Source organism: Vidua macroura, chromosome 3 (genome assembly GCF_024509145.1).
Source record: "Vidua macroura isolate BioBank_ID:100142 chromosome 3, ASM2450914v1, whole genome shotgun sequence".
NCBI lineage: Eukaryota > Metazoa > Chordata > Aves > Passeriformes > Viduidae > Vidua > Vidua macroura.
Window position 1 is genome coordinate 53,142,761 of NC_071573.1, and position 27,940 is coordinate 53,170,700.

Sequence of the window (27,940 nt, forward strand, 5' to 3'; positions counted from 1 at the left end):
AATCTTCTCTGAGGCTGCCCATGTCCTTTGGCTTTGGGCCTGCAGCTATCATCTCCTGAGGGGTCCTTGGGGACTGCACACCCCTGGCCTAGCCCCTAACCAGTGAGCCGGGTCGCTGCACAGCCGTGCCAGCCTGGAAGGTGCCGTGTGGTGCCGCCCGGGGAGCGCCTTTCCCAGGCGGGGGTGGGCATCCCTCTCCCCAGAGCGGCGCGCCGGTCCCGTGGAGCAGCTCCTCCGAGGGGTGCTTGGGGCCCCCGGTGGCGGCGGCTCGCCGGGCCCCGTCCTGCCCCTGGAGCGCGGTGGGCCGGGCCGCCCGCGGGGCCGCGCCGGGGCCGCCACCTGACTGCGGGGCACGGGGAGCGGGCGGGGCGGCCCCTGCCCTCCGCGGGGGCGGCTTCCCTGCGCACCGAAGTTTCCCCGACTGGTGCAAAGAAAGAGGCAGGTCCCGCCGCGGCGCGGGGTGGGAGAAGCATCGCGGCGGAGGAGGAGCGGATCGGCGCGGGCGTGGAAGAGAGGTGGGCAAGGAGCGATGACCTTTGCGGGGAGCCGGCGAGGGAGCGGGCCAGAGGCAGAGCGAGCGGCAGCGCGGGGGGATGCTTGCTGAGACCCGGAGGAGAGCCGCCCCGTAATGTCACCATGTAAGTCTCTTCTCCGAGCTCTGAGGCGAAGGCTGCGGCTGCCGCCCGAGGCGCTGGGGGAGCGCTGATAGCCCCGCGGGCTGCATCGAGGGGCGAGGAGCCCCGGGCGGATCGTCAGGGCTTCCCCGCCACCCACAGTAGGTGGTGAGTAATGTCAGGGCTGAGCCGTGCAGGTAGGTAGGGCTGAAGGAATGGGGAAACGGGGAAGTTTCAGGCCGGGAGCTCGGAGGGCAGGGCTGGCAAGGCTCTGCCCCGTCCGGGCTCCGTGTCCGTCGGCGGCTGCCCTGCCAGCTCCCGGGCGGCCGCTGCCTTTCCAGGGCGCCCTAACCACGTCCTTAGGACCGCGTTGGTGGATTTCCCCGTGCTTGCGGACAAGTAGCGAAACACTTGGCCCCGCTGGCCTCCTGCCTGAGCGGCGGTACTCCGCATCCTCCCGGCCCCGGCCTCTCGGCTCGGGGCCGCGGCCGCTCACGTCGAGGAGCCCTGGCACCACAGGCAGCCTTCCAGGTGAGGTGCCAGCACAAATAGGCAAAATGTAGAGGCAGGGAGAGAGAGGACAGGGTGGGCTTCATAGAGCATTTGCATCCCCGCCGCGACTCTCGACAGCGCACGGAGCGGGGGCAGCGCGGGGCTCCGCCACTGTCGGAGAGCGAGGGGCCGTGCCGGAGGCTCCCCCTCCTGCCGGACTCCACCAGCCCCGGGCCGGACAGTGCCCTCGCCTCCGGACGCCTTCCCAGGGATATTTCTCCTTTACTGACTGTCAGTCGCCGAAGGTAAGGCGAGATACTGAGGTTTGGGGTTCGGCGTTCCCCCGGTGCGTTCACAGCCAGGAGCGAGAACCTGGGGATGCTCCCGAGGGAATCAGTACAAGTGAAAAGGGCAGGGGGTCCTCACACCGCGCCGTCAAGTTATGGCAGAAATCAGGAGTTCCTAAAGATCTAGTATTGCGGTGCTACCGGGTTGGAAACAGCCAGCAGATTTGTTGCCTGCAACTGGGAAAAGTTCCCTTTGAAAGGAAAGCCAAGGGGCTTAGATGGATCTGGTAGGGCTGATACTGTTTAAATTAAAAGGCAGTGTCTTATTTTTTTTTCATCTCTTTTGATGAGCATGGGGGTATTTTCAAAGCTGGCTGTAAGAGTAATTAGGGACAAGTAGTGCTTAACAAAATGAAAGTTTTAAGGGGTATTGTGTAATTAATCGTTCAAGACATTCATGTATTACAGTTTAAAGCAGTGGTTTCAAAGTTAAAATCAACTTCTCTATTCATCTTGGGGAGCTAAACTGTGAGTTGCAATCATCTTTCACTTGCAGTTCCACTTGGGAGTGATTAAGATTAAAATATTTTTGTTTACAATCTGTGTGAGAAAAAAAAATTGTGACATTGATGTTATCCTTGTTTTAATTTTAAAGTGTCAGCAACATTTTTCCTTAATAGCTTTAGATATGTCAAAGACCGAAAAAAGTCACGTCAGTGTGCCTGAGGTAGAATTCACATCCTACTCCAGGGAATTTTGACAAAGTTTTGAACACAGAAGGTGGTGTATTCGAATTTGTATTGCATGTTTTGGGATGGTACAATCTACAAATGAAATACTCCAGCATTATTCACATTTTATGTATGTTGTCCTGCAGAGCTGTATATTCCCAAAAAGGCAATGCTATTTTGTCTGCTAGCTGGCTGCTGGCATGTAGAATAAAAGATTTAGTAGTTGGATGTAGCAAAACTCCCAGTAATTCCATCTTGAACTGCGTCAAGTTACTATCCATTTAGGGTTTAGATAATTTACATGTCTATTTTTCTCTTCTGAAATGAATTGTGAATAAGCTCATTGTCTCCCTATGTTATAGGAAATGAAAGTAGCTGTGGACTAGACTGGACTGAAGTGGTAGCTTGGAGTGCATAGATGGTCATGTCACACAGTGTCTGCACTGGGAAATGCAAGTCCATAGAAAAATTAGTACTTCAGAAAAATCAGATTCCACAGAAGGCCAAAACCCTCAAAAACCCCCAAAAAGTTAAGAGGGATTGCTGGTTTTAGACTACATCCATCTGTAGTAGATGTACTCCTACCATAGGTGTCCTAATAATTCCCAGATATGTTGGGTGAAATGTTTTGGTTCTGTGGCAATCTAGAGTGATTTCTTCAGAGCTGCTAGTGTGTTACCAGCTGGGGACAAAGCAGGGCTTTTTCCTTTAAACTGATACAAAATAGAAAAGCAAATTCACTGTGAACTGTGTTCAGCAATTTTTGTGTAACCAAAGACAAAGACTGAAATAATCCATATCTCTTCTGAGATCTTTGTTACGGATCCATCTCTTTGTTACAGGGTCCATCCCTTTGCTTACCTAAACTCCTGGTATGTTTTACTACATTGCTGTTCTGATATCCATCCCCTGTGCTGTTAATGAATATTAAATCACAGAACATATCTTTTTAATAGTATTTAAAATAAGAACACAAGACCAAAGACGTCTCTTGGGCCATCAAATCAGTGCTGTCAGGGGACCATAAAATTCCTTGATAAGCTATAAACAAGCTTAGAACTGTTTGCTGATTTTTCTATTGAATTATTCACATGCTGTTTGTACTCACTTCTAGATGTTGATTAACACTAGTAAAAAGAACCTTAAAATAAATATGGTGGCTACTAAGAGGTGAATAATATCTGCAACTAAGTTGTGTTTTTTTAAAGCCTGAGAAGTATTTATCACTTATTACAACACCTTATCATAATTGTCAGAAATGTCAAATTATGAAAATATCAGGGATGGATTTTGTTGTGGAAGAAGCCTTTTTGTTGACAATTATCTGACTTCCATCCCTGAAAACTTCTTGTGTGAAGAGGAGTGTTACACATCACAATGTAAGTCAGTGAGAAGTCAGCTTTCTGAATTTTGACTTTTTTGCCTCTGCAAGATCCTAGGAACATATAAATAACTGATTTCCTCACTAATTTATAACACTCAGCTAGTGGTTGTGCTTTGTAAAACAGTTCTTCAGCAATCCTCTCCAAAAGAAACAGATCTGACTCATGGTACCCACATTAGTGGTGTGTTTTAGTAGTGTGTGCTTCTGTGTTCATTCTTGTCAGAGTTTGATAAATCTTTTTCTTGTCAACTAAGACAATGTGGTATAAAGAGAATATATATATGATATATATAAAGACAGTTTGCTCTTTTTTATATATTTGTTTTGTTTGTTTATTTTGGTGGAGAATTGTGTATTTTTTAATAGCAATTATGTAATTATCTAGCTTTTTACTCTGGGGAAAAGTCTTTATAGCTATTCCTTTCTGCCTTATTGTTTGCACTTATGTCTTGCTCTGTTGTTGCTTATCCATGTTCTTGAAATCTTTCTTGACTAGCACTTTTTACATGGGTGAGGGTGAGGAAACAGACTATAAACTATCACTCTGGAGTACCACAGAGTACTTGTAAGCATTACCGCAATGCAAGTAAACAGTAACAAATAGAAATTGGCTAAATCAAATACCTCTTTCAGACTAACACAGAATTTCGTGTTCTTTAAAAAGACACTAGAGGAAATGTAACTGGATACATTCACTCCAGTAAGTGGCAGAAGCTTGTCATGTTATTTTTCCCTGAGTATCTCAAATGTGGTTTTTTGGATTCTCCAGTTATTAAATGAGCAAAACCTTTGTCTGAGCTCACAAAGATATCAAAAGTGATGATACAATTTATCAGTTTGATGGAAATCAATACAGATTTATTCTGAATTAATAAATAATTGTTTGTTTCCTAGTCTGATAACTGTTAAATGTGCTTGCTCAAAACAAACCAGCAACAAAAACCTGTAATGCAACTGCTTCTACGGGTTTGCATTGGTAGATTAAGCAGCAGGATACCATGTATCTCATTAGTACCTGCAAACTCTTCTGTAGGAACAGGAAAATTCTTTTGTGTCTCTGGTGTGTCATGCTGTTAGCCCCAACATTTCCTTTTCTCTGTGAGTATATATGTATACCGTATGTGCTTGCATGTGTGTGTGTAACTGTTTTCGTGTCTTCAAAGGACTTCTGTTTAAATTCAATTTTCTAAATTAATATTAAAGTTACTGTTGATTTATGAATTACATACATTGGAAAGTAACAGTTCTAAAACCTCAGTTTTCTGTTGTCTGAGATTTTAATAGGGATTTTTGGATCACTAAGTGGAAGGACAATAATTCTATTGTTTGATAATCCAGTTATTTTGTATGTCTGGCTTCATCAAAGAGATTCTTGTATTTCAGAGCCCCATGTTTTCTGAGCTTGTCTTCAACACTTGTTAAGTTTGACTTTACAGTATCTCAGAAAAAATAAAGCTGCTTCAGATTCCTAATTTGATACAACTACCCACAAAGAACTGAACTTCTTTTGGAATCAGATACCTGTGCTGTGTAACACTGCACTCAAGGGAAGCCTAACTGATCGCAGCAGTCTGCTGAAGTGTCATTTACCTGGGCCCATTGGCATCTAGCCCACAGGAGTGCTTTGATGAATTACTACTTCTAAAGCTGAAATATTACTTGTTCCTTTTACAGTGGTTTATCTTGCTGCATTGGGTTCCACTTAGGGAATAAACAGAAGCTTACACTGGAAAAGGTTTTATATTTGCCCCCAGCTGGTGCTGGTGTGTTCACAGCAATATCTATGGAGAAGAAGGAAGATTTTTGTCCTTATCTACCTCAGTATAGGTAGATAATATCTTACCGAACAAAAGCCAGTTATCATCACCAAATAGGAGAGGAAGGAGTTGGTCAAAATAATGCGTGTTGTATTTCGTTACTTGTTACTTCCTTTTGCTTGCTGCTAACTTGCTGAATAAAATGAGACGTGAATGTAGTGGAGCACCATTCATTTTGGATGCATGGTTAAAGGTCTGAAGAAGTTTATTAAGAGTTTTGCTTCCTGTTCTGCCCACAATGGAGGAAGCATTTTGGTTAGCCGTTACATATCCTCTAGGCTGCAAGGGAAAGGAAACCTTAACTTCAAGCTATAACTTCAAGCTATAACTAGTAGAGACTTTTCTATAACTGCATTTTTTTATTAAATAATCAGGATGTCCCTGATTCCTCTGGAAGCACAGGTGAGCTCCTAGATTTTGGCAAGGAAGGTTTCAGGATTTTCATAAAAGTTGTCAGCAGAAAATATCATAGCTGTCAAAACATTAGAACTGAAAAATGGAAAGCTTTGTTAAGGGCAGAGGCAAATTATCATCTATCATCTTTATTTAGTTAATAACAAATATGTATTATGTATAAATAAATAGAGTAGATGTGTTTATACGTGTACAATTTCATATTAAAAAAAAAAAAACCTACAACTTAACCCTTTCAGACTGTGCTTCTTGTTTCTTTTACTAAAATACCACCCACATCTTTCTGCTTAGAAGCCCAATGCTGACCAATCTTCCATTTTGCTGTCTGCTGAGAACCAAACATAATTTCTGATCCTTTTTAGCAGACTTTTGTCTCCATTTAAGCAATACTGGGGCCATCCATAATTTTCACTACTTTATTTACTGCAAGTACTAGTTTGACTAACAACAGAGTCTTCTTCATTTTAGTGTTTTATAAAACTCCCTGAATTCTTGATTGCTTTTCTTTTTTCCCAACAGGATGTCTCATGTAAGTGAAATGTGGTGTTATCACTGGAAATGGAAGCTGCATCACTGTCTCTGCTTGTTTACCACATATATTATATACATGCAGCAAGCAGGTAAGTCAGCAATTTATCTTCTTACATAAATAAATGATCTAGGAGCCAAAGTTTTAATGATCGAGGATTATGCTTACATATGGCTGAATTCTGTACAATATAACACTTTGATGAAAGTGATGCATTATGATCACTATTTGTGATTTTATAGCTTGGGTCCTGTGTTCTTCTACTGCTGAATTTTCTTTTTGCCATTTTTTATAGTTTTGCTGTTATTAATTGTTACCATTTTCTTTCCTTTGAACTTCTTCTTTGAATTCTTTAATTTTGTTCTTTCTTTGTGTTTACCTTGTTAATGCCTGCCTCTTTTGAAATTCTTCTGGTTGTTGAAATTCTGTGGGTAATCATGTAGTTCTTCCATTTTCCACAGTACTATTTGTGCCTGCAGATTGTGTATTTAATAACCCTTCACTGCACTTCAAAGTGGCAAAATACCTGGAGTGTGCTTATTATTTTTAAAAGATTTTATGACTCAAATAATAGAAACATTCTTCAGCAAAGTATATGTAAGATAACTCTACACTGTAAAGAACCATCACTTTAAACTTGACATCATCTTGATCTGTGGTGACGCTTCAGCACAGCATAATGTAACATTCTGACTGTTTTCTTCAAACATATGAATGAGAGATTTCATTTAGTAAATGTCTTGTCCTAACCACTGAAGTGAAAAGTATTTTAGGAGATCCAGCTGCTTTGCTGGAAAAAAGATGTCTGGAGTTTATTCTGGAGCATATGAAAATTTTGGAGCAGCTTGTGGTGCCTAGCTAATTCTGTATCAGATGGGTCATTTTGCTTTGACAGGCTTGCCACTGGAAAAAGGATTGTTTATATATAGAAAGGGCTTCTAACTTCTTTGGTAATGTTTTTCCATTTCTAAAAAGTGCTTTTTAAAAATTTTTAAAACCTACCCTTTTTTTTAAGAGGCAAAACAATGTTGTCGCTGTGCAGTAGCACTTTCCTTATTCATGTCACTTTAATAGGTGTTTTCCATTTCCATTAAACTGTAGACAGAAATGCATTTAGGATCTGCTCTCACCTGTGGCTCCATTGACAGATTGATTTTGTGTCCCCATCATCCCTGGTCCATACATCATCTTGGGCCATGCCGCTGCCATTCTTAGCACAAAGTAAATCAGTTAAACCTCCTCTAATTTACATCTGCTGTGTGCTTTACCTGGTGACTAGAACACTAGGATGCCAAATTTATTATCCTTTGCTAATTCCTCTTCATAACAGATAACTGATAGCTGAAAGTGCAGGTGACACAGGAACCTAAGCCCCATAGGCCAGAAGGTTGTCAGTGTGCTGTGAGGACAGAGAAAGCCAACCACAAACTCACCCGTGCATACAGGTAATTGCACCATGCATAGCTGTGCTGGTGCTGAACAAGTGAGGTCAAAAGCCCTGTGCCAAACTCCAAGATACACTTCTATAAAATCATATATTTCCCTGGCTAACATCTTCAGCAATAAAATGATTGGTGCCATTGGATTGGTAGAAGCAGCCAAAGCATTCCAGTCTCGAGTGCGTCCCTGTGGGGGCTTTTCCTTTCTTGCCTCCATAGGAATAGATTTGAAATCTTCTAAATTTTCAATAAATTGAAAATATATTTCCCTGTCTACCTGAATGATAAGTAGATAAATAAGGTACACTCACTAGAAATGCTCAGGTTCAATACAAAGATGTTTGCTGTTCTGTAGTGAAAGAGATGATAGGTAGTCTGCTGTTAATACTTGACTGAAATGAAAATGAGACATTTACCTTTACAGGAACCTGTCATTTGGCAGCACTTGCCTGTAGACCCTCAGGGTTCATATTTCTTTTTATGTTGATGTAAAAGCATGGGTTATGCTGTAAAATGGAGTCTTTTCATCTGCCTTTTCCAATAGGGAAGACAGACAAAGCAGGAAACACTGCTGCTCCTGTATTTTTTATTTTGTGTTCTTAAAAGGTATTGGTCACTTTGGCTGTGGATTCATACGGTATTCATAATCTCTCTGGCAGCTTAAGCTTGACTGAATTTACAGTAGAAATCTCATAAAAGCCTGACATTCATCCAGATTCTCTAGTGAGCTGTAAGCTTAAAAAGCTATTGGTGCTTATTAAGCTTTGTCCAGAGGAGGTTACATACAAGCAAGGGATTAAGATCATCAGGTTCAGGTTTTATGGATTATTTAAGGATAAAGATATCAGTCACACTGTGACATGGAAAAATGCAAAAGGAATACTTTTTTAGTTTGGTTTGAGGAAAACTGCAGTACTGGGCCTGCTTTCAGAAACAAAGCTTAGGAGAGGGATTACACAGCAGAAAACTTAGAACAGGAGTGACATGGTCTGCGGAAAGAATATTTAGACACAGACTGGTAAGGTACAAGCAGGTGCACAAGTGGAGTGCAATCCAAAACTAAAAGTCTGATACCTCAAAAGGAATCAATGAATGGATTGTAACAATTGAAACAGAAAGAAATTATTAACAGCAAAAAATGATAAAAATATAGTGCGTACTTTAGTTAAGATCTCAGGAGCCATGAGGGTTTGGACACACTGGTTTCAGGTCATGTGTTGTGGGTCAGGGGTAAGTTACTGCGCAGCTCAGTTAGTAACTTGTCAGAGTTCCATTCCTATCTGCGGTAGATGTCCCTGATGGTCTTACGTGGCTCATTTAGCTGTGCCTCAGTTTCCCTGTGATGAGTGTGTCTGGCCTCCCTTGTAAACAGCTTGCCTATCTTCCAGTGAAAGGGTTGTATGGGAGCTGAGATGTTAGAATGGGGGTGTTTTAAACAGAATTAGTTAAATCTGCTTTTATAGGAGACTCAGATATTCCTAACTTTTTGTTTGTATGCACATTTCGTTCGTTTCAGAGAGCCCAGGAGAGAACAAATGGAGTGGAGTTCTAGAAAATATAATTAATGAAGGCAGACAGAAAGAACTAAGATTTTTTGGTCTGTAACAGACAAAAGAGGGAATGCATAAGAACTGAGAATATTTAAGGAGGTAGGTGCATTGGGAAGGGATAGACTGATCTTTACAAGTTGGAAGGGGAAAAAGAAATGGGCTTAAATTACAGGAAGATAAATGAGGGGAGGACATCTCATCAAAAGGTTTAGATAGCAGTGAAATAGATGTCAAGAAAGACTGGGAAATCTCAGTCCCTGGGAATGTATAGTAATATCTACCAGAAACTGCTTAAGTCTACAGTCCTCTTTCCCTGGGACTGAGAAATACAGTATATAACTTCCAAACTTCCCTAATATCTATAGTTCCTTCTTAATCATCATCCTGTAGAATCTCTTTTGAATAAAAATCTGGAAAATTTGGAGACCCATTGGAAATTGCATGTCTTGGAATATGATAGTGCTTTTGCTGTGCCTAAAAAATTGGGTTTGTGTTTGTCCTGTCACAATGGCTTCAATTTATCTGACATAAAGAAGCAGCAGTTCAGTATGGAAAGGAAAAATCAGTTGCTTCAGGTGTGTGTAACCTCACAAAAACACTCAGTTTAGCCCCCCCCCTTGCTTTTTTGCTTTTTTGCTGTCATAATAAAATGTTTATTGTTTCAATATTGTGCTGTCTTTTGGAGTTGTATGTGTTCTATATGGTAATTCAGGAGCAGAGCTGGAGTTTTCTCAGCAACCTTAAGTGCAGATGGCAGTTAGCATAATTATTTTCCAGTCTAGTTATTGAGTGTCTTGTCAGCACTGGACTTTCAGAGTTTTGAACACTTGAACATTTGAGGAGATGGCAACATCCTCATAAGAGTTTTCACCTTCTTATGTCATTAGTAGACTTATAATTACGTAAGGTTCAATAAATATTTTAAGTTTTCACTGCTGTGCAACCATATTTAGTTTTATGCAGAATGTGGAAAATATTTATTTTAATAAAGCCATGAGGACATCTATAATTCTTACTACACTGTTTCTACATTATGCTCCATGTTGATGTTACCACAAAATTACTGTGGCTGTAGCTAATGCCAGAATGAACCTTTGTCCTTTTGGTCATCCATCAGTAAAGTGCACTGGTGTCTGTAATCACACTTCCATGTCTTCAGGCAGTTTAATCAATTCTCCAGAGTTCACCAAAGTGTAAATTTCAATTCTGTTACAGCCCCTGAAATCTTAATTTTAGAGGTGATTCAAAGCAAAATTTTGTGCTGTATTTAATTCATCAAGAAAAAAAAAAAAAATCTGAAGGCAGGTCCTTCACCCACATGTCTGATGGTGATCCACAATATAAGATCATCTTTGTCTGTTATGCTCCTTAATTGTGTCTGTGTAGATAAAGGAGGGATTAAAGTCCTCCCTTGTTTATGGGAGGATTTCAGGGTGAATCTGTGGGTTCAGAAGCCCAATAAGAGATGGGAAGTCAGTATGGTGGGAAGTATTGCTTACGCCACAAGCACTGGCAGCTAGAGTTAGTGACATAGTGAAAATGGATTGGGCTTTATCTGGCACAGCCAAGTCAGGAAGTGTGTTTTTTTTCTCCATAGATCTCAAGCTGCCTACCCCAGACAGGGGCCAAAGATTCTATCACTGGGCAAATGATGATATGGTTGTCAGCACATTCCCTTATCTTCCTCCTTCTTACCATGTGCAGAGCAAGAACCCAAGTGTCAAGGCATTAACCCAGCCAGTCGGCACAATCCTCTCGTACAGCAGGGGGTGGTTTTATAAAGTTGTTACTGGTGCTTTGTCAAACTCTTCTCATGGCATCCCAGGGGTGGGAGTGGGTGTGCATTTATTGCTGAGCAGGGTAAATGTGACTGATAGTTCTGTTCCTGACTCAGGCATGGAAATTCTTATTTCTGAAAGTTATGGAAAACATCAGGAAATTTTAAAAGTTTGGAAAAAATATTCAGTCTGGCAGTCTTTCCTTACAGAGGCATACATAAATCATGAGTAATTGAGAGATTAGTCAGAAGGAATCTATGTATTTAATTAATTGCTCCAAGGTTTTTTTATTCTTTCCTCTTTCTCTGTCAGGTTTTTTTAAAAATATATTTTAATTTAGCTTAAACAAAACATACCATAAGCTATCTCTTTTATGTTCTGTTTAATATCTAAATTTTTGCTGGCTTGAGGCATGTGTTCAGAATTTCTGTTCATACAAATCTTGCAGAGAAAAAGTTGCTAGTCAGCTTTCTTGTATTTCCCCTCATTGACAGTTTGTTAATATAAAAGTAAATTACTGTTGAAATTAATTTCACAGGAACCTACCTTTCATTACCTCTGTTTACTTTTTTTAGTTATATTCTTTTGATTAATTCTTTTCCCTTCCTTAAATGTTTCAACCTCTTTGCATTAACCATGACAATACTGCCTTAAAAGCACAGTGATTTTTCCCCCTCCTCTGATATGCCCTCACAGCCAAACTGATATGGAATGTGCTCAGGCATTTCTAAGCTGACTGCGACCTCATTGTACAGGGTCTCTGCACTCCTTTATTGGAACAAAGGCTAAGTAATGTACCTCTCTATAAAGAGTATACCTTCAAAGAAAGAACTAGTCACAGAAGTCCAATCTTTATGACCTACAGTATTTTAGAATCTGTTTGTAAATTATTTTTGCCTCATTTTCTCTGTTCGCTGTTAGAAATTAAAAAACATGGCCAAGAAAAGCTTGAATATTTGTCAATACTATTTATCACAACACATAATAAAAGTACCTACCTTAGCAGTATATCTGAAAATAGACTCAAATGACTTGTGGCCATCTGGACTGTGCTTTACAAAAGGCTGCCCTGGTAGAGGTTATAATGTGAAAAAATTAATTCTTTATGGTATTTGTCAGTTGCTCTCAATTATTGAATGAAAATTTTAGAAAAAAAATGTGGTTTTGTCTTATTAAAAAACTGAGTCTTTGCGAATGACACTTTTTTCTCCTGTGGATTACTAATGTGAGAAGCATTGTATCGTGAAATGAAGGTGTTAACTAGAAATAGAGTTTTCCAGGTAAAAGTTCCTAACATACAAGTCTAGCAATTGTGTGATGTGCATTTCAGTAGGTATCACAATTAATACTGAGTAATTAAAATTATTGATTTCATATCCCAATGGACTTTTTAGAAGTGAGTAATTACCACTGTAAAGTCAGCATTTCTCAATTAATGAGAAGGGCTGATCTTGCAGATTTTAAGATGCCTATTTTAATGTCCATGATTACTTTTGCTAGAACATAGTATTTGTTTACTTAGTGGGATTGCTTAAGCTTTTTGCACAAGGTATAACATGTAATGTTTGCCAAATCAAGGTCTCAGTTATCACTTCCTGATAAAGAAATGTTAAGATTTACATTTTCACATAACCACAACACAGAGATGTCTGAGATAGATATACAATACTAAAATGAAGCAAAAAATTATGATATTTATTTTTGAGTAGTCTGAAAAAAAAGTTGGTTTTTTTTTTGAGAGAATTGTGACTGTGTATGAAAAACATCTGATTACATTATTCACATGTACTCTTTCTGAATTTCTTTCTCTCATCATGGAAGAGAAAAATATCTCTGCTGTGGGAGGAAAATAAAGTATTTTAGCTATAGACTGTGAACATTTTCTACAGAGTTAACAAAAAATTAAAGTAATAATGATAAGTTTCATCAGAAAAGTACATCCCTTACTGTGATATCTTGAACCAAAACGACTTTTCCTGCCCTAGATATGATAATACAATTTATTTTAATAAAGCAATCTCAGGACATCTATAATTCTGTAAGCATGAATATCAAGGGAAGGGAGAGTTTCCAGAAACCCCTCTTGCTTTCAGTGCTTGTTGGTCTGCTCAGTTCCTGTAAATGACAGACTAAGCTCTAACTCTTACTGCAGTACAGGAAAATTAAGTGTATAATTCAGAGTTAGAAGTCTGCCTATGTAGTCTAGCCTCCAGATACCTTTCACATAAGTCAATTTTAATTGCCATCTCTGAAAAGATCAAGCCACTTCGCACTCTAAACCCAATTCCAGTCCTACATTTTTGGTACCACTATGAACTTGTGCTCTTCTTTTATGATCTTTCATGTTGTAGGTTTCGTGGAGTGTTTTGGTTTATTTTCCCCCCTATTCTCTGGGGCTACAGCTGCTTGAGTAGCAAATTGAAAAATTGACTGTTTTCAATTTGTTTGTTGGAAACAATTTTGCTAATTGCTCTCAAGATTTCAGCTCCCAAAGATATTTACCAATTCCCATTCTGTGAATTTCCTTTTCAGTAATTTCTGAACATCTTTTCGGTTATTTACTGGTTTGTCCAAATTCCAGTGTAGAAAATCGTCAAATTTGACAATAGAGGCCACCACAGTGGTAACTCATATTGCATAATCCTCTAAAACTACCGCTGTATTAATTAAGATGTTAAGACAGTTAATATTGTATGGAAGTGTCAGCATGGCATATTTTTGATAAATTAATGTTTGAAAAGTTCTTGTAGACTGAAAAAGTATGTATTGGAAAATAATTTACTCAAAAAGTGACAAAAAGTTCCTATTTTTGAAACCGTTTTTTTTCTGAATATCCCCAAAGCAGTCCAACTGTCTCCCAGAACAGTTTTTTTCCAGAGCTTAGTATCTGCAAGAGCTTGCAGGGTAGATCCATGAACACAGGGTAGATCCATGAAAAGATTGTCACACAGCTAATGTAATTTTTGAAAGCATAAAATGCAATCAGAATTTTTTCTAGTTCCAGCTTTTTTCACTCATGAATATGCTCCTTAACGGGTGTCAGGCAGAAAGCTGCAACTCCCGTCTCGAACAGAGTTTGTTTTGTTCAGATGCATGCCCTGGCTTCTCAGAGCTCTTCTAATTAAGAACTCTGCAGTGACAAATCCATACTATGAAACTCAAGGCACTTTTTAATCAGAACTTGCTTTTTAGGTGGAGAGAAAGACCTCATGGTTGAAGTTATCACAGAGGCATTTGTACAAGTGACCCAGTCCTCTGTGACTTTTTTCTTTAAGTGTGAGGGCAACTGTTTTTTCTCATTGTCTTGAATTTACAGGAAAAGTCTATAAATGAGTTTAAATTTTGAATATTTTTTCTTCTTCTGATTCTGTCTAAATATCTTCCATATCCAAAGTATGATATTCATATATTATACTGAATTTTATAGAAATTGAAAGTATACAAAAAATCATGAAATCACTTGTCTGATGAGTTGTTAAAAATACAGAAAGGAACAGTAGTGTTTCTTTTGTAATCTAAAATAACTGAGAGATTTTATTCTGGGTACGGGTACCCACCTATCCAGTATTTTGAACAGCAAATCACCCAAATGGTGTTAACTTAACTTGGGTTTTAACTTTGTTTAAAAGAGCCATTATATTTCATCTATGTATGTAATATACACACAAAAATAAAAACTACATCATTTGTACAATGGGCTAGAAGATGTGGGTTTTTAAAAAAAAATTGTTTGACTGATAAAGGTACTTAAAGGATGTGTAACAATACCAGTGATGGGCCCCCTCCCTCACATGGGTAATCATGGTACATCAGATGTGCACTAGCTGCTCTGGTTACAGTTTATTATATAACTGGTTTATAAAGTGTGGGGTTTTTTTCTTTGACCAGTCAGATTTTGGCCTTATACCATTTCCGTGATGCCTAGTATTTTGGTCATTTTTTGAATTGGTTGTGCTTCTGCTAAAATCTTGCCACTGGAACTGGAAAAGGCATTGTATATCAGAAATGCCACCACTCAGGCCTTCCCTCTACCTCTGCATATGAGGAATTGCTCCACTATTAAGTGATTATTTCACTACTATACAAGTGAATTGCATTTAACCCTTCTTTATTCCTGGAAAGGTCTCTGTGGAACTCAAAAAGGCAGAAGTAGCATTGGTAGAATAATAAATCAAAAGATACTACTGAGGATTAAAAAGGCAAACATCTTTCTATGTATACACTCCCTCTCTCTAATAAAATATACACATATTTTTCATGTGGGTAATAACAAATGTTAAGTTTCTAAATCTCTGACCAAGATCTAATAACTTAGAAGTTACCTGCAAATAATATCTGGCGTAGTTGTCTTTAGTTTTGGGTGGGTGTTTTCCCTTATTTATTGGCAATGTTAATGTGTGTGGTACAAATATTCTGTTGTTCACAACCCCTGTGCTTACTGACTCCTTTGGCTATTACCTTCAACAAAAGTATTTGAAGTTGTTCTTTTTTTTTTAGAGCTTAACAAAATTGAATTACTGGCAATTTAATTATAGAATCAATAGCTGAACTCAAGATCTTAGGAAAAAAAAATGCTTGGCTGCATAAATCTTTTCTGAATAGCACATCATAGCAATGGAATGTAGCAGATGCCAGAAATGTAGCTGAGAAGAGTCCAGTTCTTAAAGCTATTGTTTTCAAAACATTTATCTTGCCTTATCGTCCTAATAATTTTTCTGGTGTATTAAATATTTTGAATCTGAAGGAGAAAATTACAACATTAATTAAAAAATTTTGCTATGCTCTCTTAAAAGCTTTAATTTTCTTAAATAAGTATTCTTTTCAAGAAAGTAAAGGAAAATAACTTACTAATAACATGATTGAGAAAATAATGAAATAATTTCATAGAAGGTGTGTGCTGTGCTTTTTTATGCTTAGGAATGGGGAAATTGAGACAAATCTGCTATAATCTTCAAATAGTTTTTGCAAAACTTCTGGACTAAAATGTAAGAAAATCCTTAATTGGATGTTCATCTGTGTATGTTCTGGTGGTTCCTCCACGGATTGCATAACATTCATTTTACTGGGTCCCACCAAAGTCAGTGCAGGTTTTATTATCCTTGAATAAGAGCAGAGTTACATCACTGTGGAACTCTTAGGAAAATCCCTCCCCAAATGTCCAAACAGAAACTATGTGGAAGTTTGTGTCCTGGCCAACCAGTGCTCCTGTGTAAGAGGAAGCTGAAGTTCTGCCCCATGGCTTTAAAAGGTTTAATTTTAATGGTGCTGCATCACTGTTCAGGGTTCAGAAAGGAAGAAGGCTTAAAGAACGAAAGAAGAGTTGCTGTGTACACTTGGCAATGATTACATGTTGTAACTTGTGGGTTTTGTCTGCAGATTACTGTGATCTCACTCAGTGAAATGGAAGAGGTTTTTGTATTCTGCTTTTTGTCTGTGTAATCCCCATGTCATGTGAATCCTTTCTTGGTACTTAAGAATTGACTTGAGCTCTAGAAAAAAATTCAGATGCACAAACTCTTCTGGAAGGACTGATACTGAAAGCCTTTTCCTTTCAGCACTGTTCCTGATTTTTTTGGGGGACATGGTACTGTTTGTGGGAGTCAGAGCACCTCAGATTCCCTGAGATTCAGTGTTAAATGAATATTCTCAGCAGTCTCAAAAACTGAGCCAAGGAAAAGCAAGCATTTTTGGTCTATCACTCTCTTTTTCAGCTAGGTTTACTACATCAGTTTGGAGATTGTTCGGTAACTGTCAGAGTCAGTTAAAATATCATAAGTATCCAAACATCCAGTCTTGTTTTTAATCCTAATGCACAGAGGAAAGCTTTGTTTTTCCTTTTGAAGTTAATTGCTTTTGATTATAGTGGTATGATTTTTTGAGCTTTCCTCTTATTTTACTTTAGTGTGTGTGTTTCTAGTGAGAAGACAGCTCAGCCTGGCCAGAGTTTTAATCTTTAGGGTGAGGTCTACGATGCTTCTTATCTTAATCAGCTACTGTGTTTATTCACTTGAAATATGTGAAAATCCAAATAAACATATTTTATTAGCAGGGATCAAGCCAAACAAACAAACAAACAAACAAAACACCCACAAAACCAAAAAAAAAAAACAAAACAAAACAAAACAAAAACAAAAAAAAAAAAAAAAAAAAAAAAAAAAAAAAAAAAGGGAAAATCAGGTCTTTTAGCAATTTGTGGTATTTGACATTAGATTTTGATTAGTTTCCCTTCACAGAATTCAATATAAGAAATAGGACAGCAGAATGGAAAAATAATGTTATGTACTGTAATAACAAAAAGGTCTTAAACTAGAATCTGGTCATCAAAATGTGACCATTGTGAGTCACAAACATAAATTACTTAATAGCAGTTGATGAAACTTTTTTTTTTCCTTGCCAGGAAGCTGTTCTGTGGTACTTGTAATTTGTTCTTTATACTTTGTCATAATTTAATTCTCTTCATGTTTGTGGTTCAGTTTTTTATACTGGCCCTCACAACAGTCCCCACTTATTCCTCTTACTTCATTCCTCATAGTAATTATGGTGTTGGTGTGTAAACGTGGAAGTGTGTCTACAAATACTGATGGTAACAAATATGACAGTCAAATGCTGTGCAAGTAGACTTTGTATGGCCAAGGTGCTATACAAGGTGCTATATACATTCAAGAACCAATTACTTGGGAGGCGGAGAGATATTCTGCACTGTTACCTACCACTGTCGGGCTAAACTTACCAATTTGTCAGCAATTATGAAAACCACTGAAGACCAATATGCCCAGTCTAAACACTGATCTGGGAAATATTTTCCCTTATGGACCTTTCTTGGGGTTATGCTATGTATTACACATATTAAGCTTTCAGTAAGATTAACAATTTGCCTGTTATGTTTTTAAAGCTATAATGCAACTCAAAGAGGACTGCCCACCTAAAGTCATAAGATAAATAATAATAATGGTGGTATTTTATTATTTTTCTCCATGTAACATGAGCTTTCATAAGTAAGCAAGTACTAGTTGGCATCTACATCATTGTATCTTCATCATTGCTGGAGATACATAGTCTGGAGGTAGCATCAACCATTACCCTGTGCTTATGTACTGCCATAAATAAAGCTACTTGACTTGTCCTTTGATGTTACTTTAAAAAATGCAATTACTATAAATTACAAAAATGACAGATAAAAATGATCCTAAAACATTATATGTTTATGATACAGCTTAAACTTTAACATGTTGAACTAACATTTTGTATAAGTTTAAGGACAAATATCCATATGGAAACATGGTATTGTGTTTATTTGGGTTGTGCAGGTGGATCTCCTGTGTGCACTGACAGATTCGTAAATCGAGCCACAGAGCACAAAGCCTTTGTCCACGCTTTAAGTAAATTATGTTATTGAGTATAGGCTGCTTTGGTCATGGAAAAATATATCTGTATGAGACTTGAATGAATAATGGCTTTCATTGTGAGCACCTCTTTATCAGCAGCCATAAGAGAGTAAATATCCAGGCTCCCAATTATAGGTGGGCAATGCCATATCCTTGTAATCTATCTTTTCTAATTATAACACAGTATGTTTATTTCTGTAATCCCACATGCTATTAAATGGCTCTTACTTGTCTGTTACTCCTTTAAATTAACACAACCTTTTAATCACACCAATTCTGACAAAGAGTAAGACATTAATGTATTTTGCAGTAATTTTTATTTTGCAGTAATTTCCTGTCTTATATGGAGGTGAGGAAAAGCTTGGGATTCAGCTAGTAAAATAGAGAATTATAATCTAGAATCAGCAGTTGTTAGTTTAATTGATATGTGGAAATCTGTGTGGTAGACCAGCGGGGAATCCTTTGATTGTCACACAAGTGTAGTTTTCAAATTTGACTTACTGTAAATAATAGAATAAAACTTCAGTAAGAAAATAGATAAAATAAAGTAGTACTTCTAGAAAGCTGTCAACCCAGTAAGTAGGAAATAACAGACTTGAAGAATTCAGCTTGCCTATGGATTTTTCCATTTTCACATCCATGGTGATCATGCAGGGTGTATTAGAAAGCCACCTGCTTTTTGTCACTGGCCTTCAGTTTTGTACAAAGTAGACATACCAGGAGGCTGAAAACAAACATGTTTTTTAAGGTCTTTGCTTAAAGTGTGGCCAGAGGTAGAGTATGTACACTGCACGAGGAACTGGATTGCAAAGTGATCTCATGGCAAGCGTGGCTGAAGGCTGTGCTATAAAACTGAATTCTGTCTCTATTTTCTGTTATGGGTGGCTCAGCAAATGAATTTCATGCCTGTCTTTAATGTTTCTCAGTTTCTGTCTCTAATTTAAACCAACAGAATGATTTGTGTCTCTGATTGCAGTTGAGGTGCATAGGAGCTGACTTTGACTATATTAACATCTATATAGTGCTGCAAATCACAAGTTAGATCCTGCATGTCTGAGACACCTAACATCAGAAGATTTTTCTGAACTTGATATTCCCCAGATATACTTCTGTAAAATGAGTTTAATACTTCTTCCATCACAGCATATTGTAAGTTTATTTAATAAAAGAACTGTTGGAGAAAGGTTCCAGTGTTATACTAATGAACACCACAGAAGAGCTCATGAGGAAGTCAGTGATAATGCCTCAGGAGAGAACTGGAATCACTTCAAGGTTGAGGGTAACACATCGAAGAACAGAAGTAAAGCAGGATACTGCAAAGTTGCTTATTTCATGGGGTTTGTCCTTCCTGTGCACTGAATGAGATCCTGCAAAAACAGTAGTATGTGATTATGTAATTGAAGATTTTTTTTCAATTATCTGTGCACAAGGGCCAGAGGAAGGTTAACTCTGGCATTTCCTAACTTCAGTCGTCCTTGATTGTGCAACCCTAATGGTGTCTGTTTCTGGGAGGGGTTTATATTGTTGAGATGTCTGTGTATATGTAGATAAAACTATAATTACTCTTAGAGATGTGTAGTTAGAATGCTAATGTATCCCATATGCAGAGCAGAAAGTCCTCTTAACAAAATGTAACACTCTTATTTTTCTTGTTTCATGCATTTCCACTTAATCAAGTTGTTCTCCACTATATTTTTGTGACATTTTAAGGAAGCTGAAGATGACAGTGACTGGAGTAACCAAACTGTCCCTGTGAAGCAATTTGCTTAGGACTAGAACTTCCTTTTTCATTTAATCATTTATTGCAGCCTTTGAATGACCCAGCAGTTAGAACAACTGCAACCTGTTTTGGTACAACCTATGTAACACCAGAACACAGTATTTCATAACAAAAAGGAAAAAAAAGGAACAGAAAGATATTTTGTTGTTGTATTTCCAGCACGCTCCTATCATTTGAAAGATTTTTTTCCACTTCATTTTTGTATTCTATGTATATTTTCAGGAATTTCTGGTTACACACTTAAAAATGTAATTTCTTCATCTTCTCTGGTATTTTCTCCAGAGTGATGCATGGGTGCAGTATGGTTTAGGTTTGGGGGAGGTTTTAGCTTGCTTATTTGCTTTTTGTTTCTTTATAAGGCAATGTAATTTTAGTTTATTGGTGATTGGTTTGTGTTGTCCTGTTGGAAATAGGAAACAAAACACTTGGCATTAGGAATAGAGGATTCAATGTTACTCTTAGGAAAAGAGTGACAAGAGAATATCTATTTAGGGAAAAGATGTTAAGGCTTTTACTTCTACAGTGTTAGTTTCTGAAGGAGCACCTAGGGAGTGTTTTAGTCTGGATGAGCAGGTCCTGTGTTTGAGGAGAGGTGGCATTTTTCTAGGAAATGGGGTCTCTGAAATGCATACAATCTTTCTGTATATCTGTGGTAATGGCAGGGTGCCCAGAGCTTTGTGGAGAGATTCCTACTTCTTCAGCAATAAATAAAGTAAATTTAAAAATACAGTTAATAAAGGGTAGGATATCTTTGATGTCAAGATAGTCTGCTAGATGAAAGACTGGAACTGGCATGCAGTGCCAAGCACCCCCTGCTTCCTTAGTGCTTTCAGTGCCAACATCCTCAAAAAGAACAAGGATCCTAATCCTTAAGACACCAGATTGAAAAAGGATTTCCTTTAGAGCTGAGGTTGTTTTTCTTACTCTCCAGACATGTAGCTAGTGGTAAGACAAGTAATTCTTCTAGAAATTATAAAATGTTTAATAACTGTGTCAGTTTTCAGATTACAGATTGTATGAAATAATTTTTTTCCTATAGCTATGGACAAAGTCTTGATGGCCATCTGCCCTTGGAAGAGATGTAGGTCTGTTACTTTAAGATGGGGTCAAACCAGACTCATGCTCATACCTGGGCATCTGAAATAGAAGAATTAAAACAAAGCCTGTGTATTTGATACTTTTCCTCAAAACTCCCAGTCTTCAACTCTTTCCATTTTGGGAATGCAAATCTTAACTGAGGTTGGCATGGCTTGCCTGTTTGGTTTGCAATGGATTTCTGCCAACTAGTTGCCCACTCCCTTTGAACTCACACATTCACAGTTGTCCTCAGGCAGGGAGTGCCATGTGTCCATTTCCTGCTGTATGGAGAGCCACCTTGTTCTCCTTACTTTGAAACTGGCTTGTATAGCAAAGGGTCACTAAGTGATGACAGTGAGCAGGTACTCGTTATCTCTTTTCCCTGTCACCTACAGACCTTTTGTAGACCTTTGTTTGTTCTCCATTACATTGTCTCTTTCCCAGCTGTGTACCTGGCTCCTCCCTTTTTGCCGTGGCCATCTCCACCCAGGATCCACACCCATGCATCCTCTTTCTGTGGCTCAACAGTTTCCTTAAACCCAGGCTGGGACATCCATATGTGCTTTGGGCTGTCACCTAGCTGGGAGCTGCAGGTGATCGGTTGCCCACGATGAAGGATCTGGAAGCCAGGCTGACCCCAGCACAGACAAGGTTCTCACTGACTGGATGCAGTCTCACCATGTCTGGGCTGGGTTAACAGACAGGGTGAGGTGAAGAAGCAGGTCTGGGGTGCATCCAGAGAGTCTTGTTAGGAACAGCCAGAGACAAAACCCAGAGGCAGCTACACCTACAGCATATGTCCAGAAAGAACTGAAAACCAATTAAGGGCTTTTAGTGCACTCAGGGCATTGTCATGCTTATCTATGTTGAATTTTATTTTTCACTTTATTGCCTAGTCACTGTCTTATAAGAGACTCATTTTTTCTCTTCTTTATAGTTTGCTTTCAAGGTATCTACTGTCTGGAGCAGTGTTCCATTATCAGCAAACTTTGTCTGTACTCTTCTACTGCTTTTCCAGATACTTTCTGGATATACTAATTAGTGTGGATTCCAGCAAAGACCCCTGTGGGACTCTGCTGGTGACTTTTTTGTGTTTTTACACCTTCACATTTGCTCCAATGCCCTACTTCTTAACCAGTTACTTATCCGTAAGTACTTTTCCATGCCAAAACTATGCTTTTTATACAATGGCTTCTTAATGGCCTTTAAAGCTTATGGTGAAAGTCTTTGCCAGAAATTTCCTGGATGTCCAAGGGAAATATGTCAACTGGGTCATATTAGCCCACATAGCACAACTGAAGCCTGCAGAGAACTCCAAAAAGTTTATAAGACAAAATGTCACTTTACAGAAGTCATGTTGACTCCCCAGATAGATTTTATTTATCCAGGTGTCCACTAATTCTAGCATTTCTTGTACCACAGATCCTTTTTGGTAGCCAAGGCACTGGTCTAGTCAAAGGGAAAAATTGTGGTAAACTAATACTACTTGACTGCCTGTTACCAGTAAACTGTACAGGTATTAATGTTATTAGCAAATCTTTAGGATGTATGACTTGTAATTACACTCCTGCTCTAGACTAAGACTGTATCTGGTAAAAATGGACCCAAAAATAATAACATGTGTTTGATCATGTTGGCAAGCAGTGGAAAGGACTGAGTGGTACTTCAGGTCCTCTATTAAAATGTAATGAAAGCTTCGAGCAGCTCACTTGAGTGGTAATTCCTCACAACTGTGAACATTAGCAAAACCTTTTCAGTTGCAACGAATAGCTAGACCACCCTCTCAACCCTTTTGAAAGTGTCAAATGACTGTTTTTCCCTCAGACTGTGAAGGGGAGAAAATTGCAGAAGGAATGGATTTATTTCTTCTTTCTTCTGGAATGCAGAAGAGACAGAAAGAAACTGTGATGCAGAAGGAACCGAGATAGTCTGCAATTCACTATATATGCTCTAAGTTCTTTCTCACAAATGAGGGAACAAACCTGTTATTCTGCACAGTGCAGATCTGGTAGCCATCGGACTAATGGTCCTACCTCTCCCTAAAAGGACAGAGCACTTTGGTATATCCTTGTGTCAGCTCAGATATGGTCACATAGATTATTTCTTATTGGTGGACAGGTCAGCGATCAGCTGGTTTAGACATCAGAGGTTTTTAGACCCTTCTATTTGAAAGACCATGCCGATGACAGCTCTAAGCAGAAGATAACACTGTTGCGTTAGTTTTAGTTTTTTAGTAATCCAAATGGCAAGAAACTTCTGATGCTATTACTTCCTGTAAAGTAATTGCTTTCTCAGAACAGGGCAGCTTGTTGTTTGTAGATAAAGCAGCAAGGTTTTCATGTGCAGGAAAATCAAAATTGGTTTAAAGGAGATTTAACTATGAGAAAAAATAAAGTTAAATATTTGTACTCTGGAAATGGTATTTTTTATTGTCATAATTTTTCATGAAGTAATAACATTTCACATTGCATCTGTGCTAAGAGTCACAGATTACAACCAGAATAAGGTGATTTCCCATTATAGCTGCAGCTTTGGCTTTTGAAATTAAACTGGACCTTTGGCTAGTGTCGGGGATACTAGTCCTTGGAGAAGGACTAGCTTCAGGCAGAGCAGAGAGTTGCTTTGAGCAGAATTCTACTGTAGGTAGCAATCCTGCTGCAGTCCTGCTACATAAGGTGTAGGGTTGCCTTGCTGCCATTAGGGAAGGGATGTGAACATATGGTTCACACTTCTATCAACTTGTAATGATAAAAGTAGTAGGTGCTTCAAGGCTAGCTTTCCAGACCTCTTGTGATAACTCTGCATCATGCCTGTATCACTCAGCCCACTCTGTCCCTTATACTTTGCTGAAGCGCCTTCCTCACAACCCTTTTTCTACAGACAGGCAAAGTAAGACCATTCTTACCCTATTGATAAGGTTTGAATGTAAGCGTGGTGGTATTTATTTTTGTTGATTTATCCCACTTGGAAGGTTTTGTATGATCATCTCTTTTAGGCTGAATTATTTATATCCTTGCCTCTGTTATTATTTTGCATTTGTTTCATCAGTTGCCTCAGAGGTAGCACTTGCATAGAGTCAGGAAGCTAGAAAGAAAAGGTGCAATTGTCTGTCTAGTTATAAATGAACTCGCTTCTGGCAAATGTTTGCAAGTCATAGTTGGGAAAGAATCAAGGAGTTGCCTGATTACTTACAAACAACCCTCTGCCATTTCCATAACTAAAAACTGCTTAAAATTGCTGCTGGCACTATGTTGTAGTTATGTTTAGAGTTCAGGCTGAAGCAGACTTACCAGACAATCTGAAAAGAGTTGTAAGACTGTCACCATTACTACTCTGTAGCGCAGTGTAATATCTTCAATAGTGGAACAGGTGACCACAGTTTCAGAGGCATTTAGATCAGGCTGACATCACCTTTTTGTTTATATGGCATTGCAGACATGCAAGAGGTGCTGGAGTGGTTCTGTTGGAAGGAACACATTCCAGCCGACCATTAAGCACTGCTCTGCAGCTTTCATAACTGGTCCAGACTGAAGAAAATATGCAAGCAGTTACCATCAGAGCTATTATAAGAACTTTTCCTTCATGTAGATGTTGCAGCCTGATCATAATGACTCAATTACCACATGCTACAAAATGTTGTAATTGCTGTTAGTCCTGCCTACTGTCAGAGCCTGTTTTGGCTGTTCTGGCTGAGTAGTTTTGAGTCTGACTACAGGAGGTGATCTGAACTGCCTGGATGGAGAAAAGCCAGCAGTCATGGGAGTCACAGGAGAGTTGTCTAGCACACCCAAAAGCTTTTCATGATACAAATGGATCTCCAGCACTCTGTCTCACCACAGAATGTGCTGCATAATAACACTTAAGAAAACTACAAAGAGAAAGAAGGTATCAGCATTACTGGAAAGCTATTTTGGATGAGTTGCTGTTATTAAATAAGATTGATTTTTCTCCCCAAAATACATTGGTTTTGTTGAAACTTGAAGGCGTATAAATTTTAAAGAAAAGCAACAGGTTAAAAAATCTGGCTTAAGTGTTTTAATGATGGAGAAAAAAATTGCTCTGAAAATTAAAGCAAAATTCTAAATTTTTTTGAATTTTCTTCAGTATTTAAAAAAAGGTTTTCTAAAAGTTTTAAAGGCAATAACAATCAAATGTTTTTACACTTATCAGAAATTACTTTGCAGAATATTTTTGAAGGAAATTTCTTTTTTTCCTTTTTTTTTCCTAAAAAAAAGCCTTCCAATCTAATTATTCCTATGCTACTTATTTATATAAGGCTGATTACACCTATCATTTTTTTTTTTTTTCATTTAATCTTTGCTGCACCAAATTAATGTCTGGATCAGCTGACTAGGTATAAGGTTCATATTAGGCTAAACACTTGCAGATATTAAAACATTTCTCAGCTTTTCCATGCACACTGTGGGAGAGCTGTACTGAACCATACTGAAGAGTTCCCTGTTGTTTTGCACACACTGCTCAGCAACTTTTGCTGAAAAACTTGAAATGATTGATGCTAATGCCAACCACACAGCTACTAAAATAGATTTAATAGATTTCATAAGAACTAGGAGATCTGGAATAGCCTGTCTCTTAAGGAAGTAGGTACAATAAATTTTTAACTCTAGACCAGCAGCAGTTTTGTAGACCTTGGCACTTGGGTCAACTAGAGTAATGAGAATAAGAAGGAATACTTTCCCTAAGGAGCTCTTTATATTGACTGTAGCTTAATTGACCTAATAGCTGAGAATCCTTAATAGAAAAACCCTGAAGAGAGCAACTATTAAGTTTTATTGACTGAACTCCTGACCAAAGTCAGATGACCTGCCTAAAAATTCCGCCATTCTTGCCATGGGAGTCTGCCACAGTTCTGGGCTTAGTCATTGGCTTTTGTGGAAGAAATAATGCTATTACAGGACAATAGCAAGGTGGATTTAGATGAACATGACTGTAGAGTAAAATTACTTATGCACATACATATGCACATACATAGCGTAAAAGGAATTTTTCAGTTTTTCTTATCCATAGGAGTTAGACACCATGGTCAGGTTGAAATGCAAGACTTCCTTTATTTCCTGTTTATACAGGCTTTATCCTTTTTATTCTGTGCTTCTTGCTCGTGGTTTGTGACTCTTTCTCCTTGTTCCACTGTGCTTTGACAGCCTGTCCAGCTTAGTTCTCCTACAGCCGTGGTGTTGGACTAATTTCTGCAGAGCTGTTATGAAATCACTCATGACTCATTCTTCTCTTGCTTCCATGAGTAAAATAAGCCCTCTAAAAAAATCTCATGGTATGGCAAGGAACACTTACCAACTTGTTAAGTATGCTGAGCTGTGTTTAAGCAGGTCTATAAAGCGGGTTCCAACCTACACAGTGCAGCATTAATATCCCTCTTCCTAATTCCTATCAGGATATAGTATATCATATTCAGAAGGAGACACTATTAGGAGACAAGGAGTCAGATACAGCCCTCACTTTTTTCCCCACTAGGGAAAGAAGTCCGCTTTTGTTCACTTTTTTTGTGATCCATTCTTCTGTGAGCATCATGATACGATGACTTAGCAAGTGGTGTTTTGCTGTGTCTTATCTTCTTTTCAGTGTCTGTAGTATTCCTTTTGGGACTCTGTGTTAGAGCCAAAACTCACTGAACAACAGTTATATGTTTTTAGACCATGTCTTGCCTTTTTGAACACTACTTCTATAAAGGTAACGCATTGCCCAAAAGGGGCCTTGTACTAATGTTTTTCTTTCCCTCTATAGAAATACTGTGATCTGCTTCATTATCTTACAGTTTTTATTACTTCTTGCATTCAAATATATGTTAAAGGGACACAGGGCACCGATGTTGGGACAATTTTTCAGATTACTTCTTGTTTCTGCAGATTTTTTCTTCATTGTGTATGCCTGGTAGAAACCAGGCACCTTGAATAATGATTCAAATTTAACACTGTGGATTTATTAATACAAAGGACTAAGAACAGCTTTCTCCACTCTGTTGCCTGCTGTTTTCTGGTCAGATACTGTAGTCACTCATAGGTAGTATGCTTTCCATATAAAAACTTGCTAAACCCCTGGTTTAGGTGTTCACTTTAAGCACTTTTTTATTTCTGTTGAACTTTGTGTGTGAGGATCCTAAGGTAGGTAATTTGTTTCTATGACAGAAACTGTGTAGTACCAGTGCTCAGGTCACTCGATGAGGTTTTGTTATTGCCAATTATTGTTTTTCATGTTTGAGTCTAAAGGCTGTGGTCCAAATCCTGCTGTGAGAGCATTTGTATTGAGTTTTGAATGAAGCCTAAAACTATATAGTCTAGTCTGGCCAAGGATGATGAAAGGAGAAAAGCTTTTAGTTAGCATTAGATGTTGAACTAAATAAAGAGAATTAGATGTATTTGATGTGTTATTTGTTTAATATGTTTAAACAAACCTGCTTCTTTAAAACTTATTACCCCAAATTCCTATTTTTAAGCGTTCCTCTGCACTTCTGATAAAATGTCTAAAATATCTGGGTGAACAACAGTGAATGACATTCATGGTAACTTTCTACTTGACAGTCTGATAGGATGCAGATGTGGGAGATAGTCACTGTTCTCACCAGTCTCCTCAGACTATTTTGAACACTGCACTGATATGCTTCAATAGCCCCAGAAATAAATCTTCAAT

At 38.5% G+C, this 27,940-nt stretch overlaps 1 protein-coding gene across 3 annotated transcripts in view; it reads left to right on the plus strand.

Annotated features, from left to right (window-relative positions):
- Positions 1-6,259: 6,259 nt before the first annotated feature.
- The window catches only part of ADGRG6 (adhesion G protein-coupled receptor G6), a 103,865-nt gene continuing 82,184 nt past the window's right edge, over positions 6,260-27,940 (plus strand). For all 3 annotated transcript variants that reach the window (XM_053974062.1, XM_053974063.1, XM_053974064.1), the window contains exon 1: positions 6,260-6,359. In XM_053974062.1, coding sequence (XP_053830037.1) covers positions 6,260-6,359 — 100 coding nt within the window. The remainder of the gene's footprint in view (positions 6,360-27,940) is intronic.